This window comes from Phyllobates terribilis, unplaced genomic scaffold (assembly GCF_046119375.1).
Source record: "Phyllobates terribilis strain yellow unplaced genomic scaffold, ASM4611937v1 Scaffold_2__4_contigs__length_985480577, whole genome shotgun sequence".
Classification (NCBI taxonomy): domain Eukaryota; kingdom Metazoa; phylum Chordata; class Amphibia; order Anura; family Dendrobatidae; genus Phyllobates; species Phyllobates terribilis.
Genome location: NW_027362762.1, coordinates 666,624,408 through 666,631,014, shown reverse-complemented (window position 1 = coordinate 666,631,014; position 6,607 = coordinate 666,624,408). Strand labels below are relative to the sequence as shown.

Below are 6,607 nucleotides of genomic sequence, written 5' to 3'. Positions count from 1 at the left end.
CAAGTATATACAAAAATATACACAAGGGGCTCTGTGTTTTATTAATGACCCAAACTACACTATAGATAAACAAAATACATTTTTGGCCTACTTCTTTAAACATAGAAAATAAAGAGAAAAAAAATATACCGTAGTTATAACCTTTTTGACTGCAACACAAAGAGGTGGAGATACCAAATGCAAAATTTTATTATAGCTGAAAAGTATAACTTGCAAGTCCACAAAGGCCAATATTGCAAATAACATTATTTTGTAATATTTGTGTACAACAGCATTTAAATGAATCAACCATAATATTTAATAAGCCAGGGATGGATCTTATTGAAAGTCCATATTCTTGAAATCAATGGAACACCGGTATTTTCCATTCAGGATCTTTGAGCAAACCAAGCTAGGTACGCAAGGACAGGTGTGGTGTAGGCGTTTTCCATGGAAAGGAACCTGAAAAAAAAAAAAGATTTAACAAATATTTTTTTTTAAGCCCAACCATGAACAATAATCCTTAAATAGAACAATCTGTCACTAAGCATATTCTGGTAAAGATATTACTGCATACAGATAAACAGAGTGAGTACATCAAGTTGTATAAAAAGCTGCTAGGGAAAAAAGGAGGGAGACCTAAAGGCTGTTTACGCAACAATACATGCTGCAACAATACGTCATCTTCACTTTTTTCTATTTCTATGTTCTAAAATATATTTTTAATCCCGTTGGAATAAAAATATTCTAGTTTAATTAGCTTTGATGACCCCTTGTTTTTTGGTTTTGGATATTTTTTTTTATTTTTTACTATATATATACACACACACACAACCTGGGCTTCCATAACACCTCAGCAGTGCCACAGGCTGATCGCCTCCACGCCGCATTGATGCAGTAATTGATGCAAAAGGAGCCCCGACCAAGTATTGAGTGCATTTACTGAACATACATACCAGTAGGTCAACATTTCAGATTTTAAAAACATTTTTCAAGCTGTTATAAAGTATTCTAATTTACTGAGATAATGAGTTTTGTGTGTTCATTGGCTGTAAGCCATAATCATCAACATTATCAGAAATAAACACTTGAAATAGATCACTCTGTAATGACTCTATATAATAAATGAGTTTCACTTTTTGTATCGAAGAACTGAAATAAATTAACTTTTTGATGATATTCTAATTTAGTGAGATGCACCTGTGTATATAACAACATGTATTTTATATGAACAAAAATCAATTTTTTTTTTAAGTGAGAAGTTTATTTATTTTTATTTTTTTTCAAATGTTGGGGGACAATATACATAATTTGTCCCCAAAGAGATCATAAAAGATATCTGAGGAACATAATTTCATTTTTATTATTGAATTTTCCATTGTAACTGCAACATCAAAAGGAAAACTATTTACAGAGGAAAACATCCTCCTGCTGAGTCTCACATCAATGGCAGACCTTATATTGATCTGGTAGAACCCAGCAGCTCTGCTATGACGGCCATTGATCATATGATCACAATGTTCTACAGAAGCATTTGTTCAGCAGTGCTATGTAGTCAGCATTGGTATACTACTTGTATCTTCTCCCCAGGGTCGCCAACTAAACCAGATAGCTGGTGACTGGACCTATGCCTGCTAGTTTGGAGGAGATCATCAATTTACAATAGCGCTAGTTTAAAGCCCAAGATCAAGCACCAAAAATTTACAGTGTTTGGTCAGGTTAGGGTCACTTACTTCAATTTTGCATGTGTTAGGATTTTATTCACACTTTGCTCCAGTGAAGCTGACGTTGACTGTTTTGTACTTTTAGGGAAGTTGTGAAATATTTAAATATACATATATTAGTTGTGATAGGATACAGTACCTTGTGACTGAATGGATGACATTCTTCTCCTTCCTGTCCCATTGGAGTGCACATTCTTAGCCCACGTAACCACAGACTAATTGCACAGCAAGATCCAACTCCACATTGTAGATCTCTTTCACAGGCCTAAGAGAATTCAAAAAGATTGGGGTTTTTTTGCTGTATTTTTTATAAACCACTTAGTCGCATTAAATTAGCAAATTAGAAAAACAAAACAATTACAACTCAGACCTTCCAAAATAGATATACATTATTCTACTTAACACAACTCCACAAATTCAAAAGTAGAATCTCCTGTAATCACTATTTTTGTGAAGCATCCTCCAATTCGGTTGAGAGATTAAATAGTCTGTGCAGTCTGGCCACCGACAGACATATCCACATCCCAGACAGAGATGAGAAGTGAGGCGCCGGAGATCAAGGTATGCGTAGTGAGTGCATACCGCGATGTCCTGCGCCATAAACACATACCGTCCTGTTTGGGCCTGTCATCCCTGGAGAGGCAGGGGGAGGAGAGTGGCGCCGGAATCAGTGCCTGCACATACCGCGATATTCTGCACCATTTTAATGAAAACAAATTTGGACAGTGTGTTCAACAAAATGAAGCCGGACAGCGCATTATGCGCATGCACTTACTCTGGCGCCATTTTGTTGAATACACTCTGCACATTTGTCTTCAATAAAATGGCGCCGGATATCTCTCTATGCGCAGGCGCTGATTCTGGCGCCATTTTAGTAAAATAACGCAGGTGACGCCCAGCAGGGGAGCAGTGGAAAAGTGAGGAGTGTTTTGTTTTTTTTTATTTATGGATGCATGGATTGATGGGTGAGCATATAACAGGATGGGGGGAAGCATATACCAGGATGGGGGAGCATGGACCAGGATGGGGGAGTATATACCAGGATGGGGGAGCATATACCAGGATGGGGGGAAGCGTATACCAGGATGGGGGAGCATGGACCAGGATGGGGGGGAGCATATATCAGGATGAGGGACCAGGATGGGGGAGAGTATACCAGGATGGTGGAGCATGGACCAGGATGGGGGAAGCATATACGAGGATGGGGGAGCATATACCAGTATGGGGGACCAGTATGGGGGAGCATATAACAAGATGGGGGAGCGTATACCAGGATGGGGGAGCATTTTCCAGGATGGGGGCGCAAATACCAGGATGGAGGAGCATGGACCAGGATGGGGGAAGCATATACGAGGATGGGGGAGCATATACCAGGATGGGGGACCAGTATGGGGGAGCATATATGAAGATGGGGGACCAGGATGGGGGAGCATATACCAGGATGGGGGAGCATTTTCCATGATGGGGGAGCATATACTAGGATGGGGGAATCGTATACAAGGATAGGGAAGCATTTTCCAGGATGGAGGTGCATTTTCCAGGATGGGGGTGCAAATACTAGGGAGAGCGTATACCAGGATGGGGGAGCATATACCAGGATGGGGGAGCATTTTCCAGGATGGTGATCAGGATGAGGGAGTGTATACCAGGATGGGGGAGTGTATAACAGGATGGGGGAGTGTATAACAGGATGGGGGAGCATATACCAGGATTGGGGACCAGGATGGGGGAGCATATACCAGGATAGGGGAGCATATACCAGGATGGGGACAAGGATGGAAGAGCATATACCAAGATGGGGACCAGGATGGGGGAGCATATACCAAGATGGGGGACCAGAATCGGGGAGCATATATCAGGATAGGAGACAAGGATGGGGAAGCATATACCAGGATGGGGGACCAGAATTTGGGAGCATATACCAGGATAGGGGACCAGAATTGGGGAGCATATACCAGGATAGGGGACCCGGATTGGGGAGCATATACCAGGATGGGGGACCAGGATTGGGGACCATATACCAGGATGGGGGAGCATATACCAGGGTGGGGGACCAGGATGGTGGAGCATATACCAGGATGGGGGAGCATATACCATAATGGGGGAGCATATACCAACAAAAATGCTCACTGCCTGGGCATAGAACGGGTTCAATAGCTAGTGCTATATAAAAAGAGAGGACCTTTCATTTTTATTCTGTGCCCTTCTCTTCTTGTCAGACAGGCTATCTGTACATGTGTGACTGCTGTTAAACAGCCGTGACACTTGCAGACTCGGCGACATTAAAATAAATGCTGAGCACACCCAAATACTCGGAGAGCACTCAAGCGTGCTCGCCAAAGGGGTTAATAGAACACGCTCGCTCATCACTAATAGAGATATATATAGATATACCGTATTTTTCGGACCATAAGACACGCATTTCCCCCCCAAATTTGGGAGGAAAATGGGGGGTGCATCTTATGATTCGAAAGTAAGTTTACCGGATAGTAGCGATGGTGGTGGAGCGAGATTGCAGCGCCCTCCGTTCCCTCTCTCAGGAATCCGGCGGCAGCAGCCGAAGAACTGAGATGCTGCGGGGCTGGTGTCTGGCTGTCGGCGGTGAGGTAGAGCGGCATCTTCCTGAAGTGTTGTCTACAGGAAAATGGCTGCTCGAGCTAGCACATCTGCAGACTGGGATCTCAGCGGCTATTTTACTGTAGATCACGGCTTCAGGAAGATAGCCGCGGCCACCGGAAAGCTACACACACCACTCTGTCTCACAGACGGCCTCACAGACAGATAGCCAGCGAGACAGCTTCACTGCCAGCCAGACAGCCTCACAGCCAGCTTGACAGCCTCACGGCCAGGCAGCCTCACAGCTAGCCAAACAGTGGCCCTGCAGTATCTTACCTCTTCCGCTGCTGGGTTCCTGATGGAGGGAGGGAACTGAGGTCCCTGCGATCCTGTGTTACGCTCTCGCCTGGACTGACTGGCATGAGCGTGGTTAGTGATCCCACTGGAACATGAACCGAGGAGTGCCTGGAGGGGCGTGACTAAGTATCAACTCGGTCCGACCAAGGTTGCATGGCGGCTCAGTCGACTCCGTGAACCAGGGAGGAACCGAGCAGAGGGACCAGGTGCTACTCCAGGTCAGACCCCGGTCACAGCTGTTGACCCACACCGGGGAATGCAGGAACGGGCAGACACAGTTGGTATGCAGACAGGCAGGTACTGGCAGGCACGGCTGGTATGCAGACAGACGGGTACTGGCAGGCACGGCTGGTATGCAGACAGGCGGGTACTGGCAGGCACGGCTGGTATGAACGCAGGCTGGATAGGGACCAGTACAGACTGGGATACAGGAACAGAGCCGCGGGTACGGTGGACTAGCAGAGCAGAACTGCAGGAGCGGAGGACAAGCGGGGCAGAGCAGAGCGAAACCGCAGGTGCAGTGGACAAGCAGAGCAGAGCGAAACCGCAGATACGGTGAACAAGCAGAGCGGAGCGAAACCGCAGATGCGGTGGACAAGCAGAGCGGAGTGAAACCACAGGTGCGGTGGACAAGAAGAGCGGAGCAAAACCGCAGGTGCAGTGGACAAGCAGAGCAGAAGGTGCAGGCAAACAGGACAGGGCTCTGTTCACATGGAACAGACTTGAAAATTGGAAAATACAGGAAGATAGTTAGACCACAAGAGGTAGATACGGAGGCAGGGAAATGGGACAAGCAGAACCAGATACACACAAGGTACTTACTATGAAGTAGTGAGTGGACACAAAACTCACAAACAGAAGTACAGAGACAACGAGTTGGAGTTAGGTGCAGGTTCAGACACTGCAGGAAAAGGGAAGGTTCGGACATAGAGACAAACAGGTAACGGGCTAGGACACAGTTCAGACAGGAACTGAACCAGGAATAAGATACAGGAACGAGCCTGGGAACTCAGCCCCCAGGGAGGCGGAAACAGACTAGAAGTCACAGATACAGGCAACAGGCCTGGGTATACAGCCCCCAGGGTGGCGGAAAAAGACAAGATACAGGACAGGACCTGGCAACTCAGTTGCACAGAACACACTGTAAGAAAGTGTTGCTCAGGCACCTCCTACTGGGTGGAGGGGGTTTAAGTATCCAGTGACTCACAGGAATAGGCTGGGGAGGCATTAGGAGTGCGCACACAGTAACTATAAGAATCAGGCAGTAACTGCGCCGCCGCCCTAAGCAATCAGACAAGAGACACAGCAGGTACTGGAGCAAAGTGTGCAGCCTGGACTGATAGGTAAAGTGGCGGTCTTGCATGGTGGGAGGTGGTAAGCCATGCCAGCACGCCACCAGGGATGTTACATCCTGCTCCACCACCACTGCAACTCCCTGCTGCTGGAGCACCGCCTTCTCGCACCCAGGGTCCACAGCATTCCTCCCCTTCCGCCGGCTTCCTGAAGGACCCTGCCTCCTGTGACTCCCGCTCCACCGTCCCACAGGTAAGATACCGTACATATTCAGACTATTCGGCGATTGGGGAGGAACCAATATAGGGACGGTAGGGGATACAGGGTGATATTAGATCAGCATAGGGGTCTCAACGCCATCCTAGTGTCTGGGCTTCCTTCCCCTCATCCCTTTAAGTTGCACTTAGTTTTTCCTGCACTGTGCGTGACACTGCCACGGGGACGGGTGAGGAATATGGTTGTTTCTTTTTTTGAACTCTTTTACAGGTGACATGGGCTTCAATGGATTGGGCGTTATGGTAAGTATAAGGCTTTTTGGTAAATGCAGATTCAATAAAGGAGTCTATATTATTATTTTAAATAAAGTACTTTATTTTCGGTGTTTGTATTTTATTTAACAATTTGACTATGGGGTTAGTAATCGGGGTGTCTTATAGACGCCTCTCTATTACTAATCCCTTGGCTTGATGTCAGCTGCC

The 6,607-nt window shown here is 46.3% G+C and overlaps 1 protein-coding gene across 1 annotated transcript; it reads right to left on the bottom strand.

The window, feature by feature from the left end:
- Nucleotides 1–218: 218 nt before the first annotated feature.
- PROK1 (prokineticin 1) lies at nucleotides 219–4,321 on the bottom strand. The gene is made up of 3 exons (XM_073669152.1): nucleotides 4,187–4,321; nucleotides 1,843–1,968; nucleotides 219–441 (listed from the first exon to the last, which is right to left on the bottom strand). The coding sequence occupies exons 1-3, from the start codon at nucleotides 4,319–4,321 to the stop codon at nucleotides 319–321; spliced, it is 384 nt and encodes a 127-aa protein (XP_073525253.1). The 3' UTR covers nucleotides 219–318.
- Nucleotides 4,322–6,607: the final 2,286 nt, after the last annotated feature.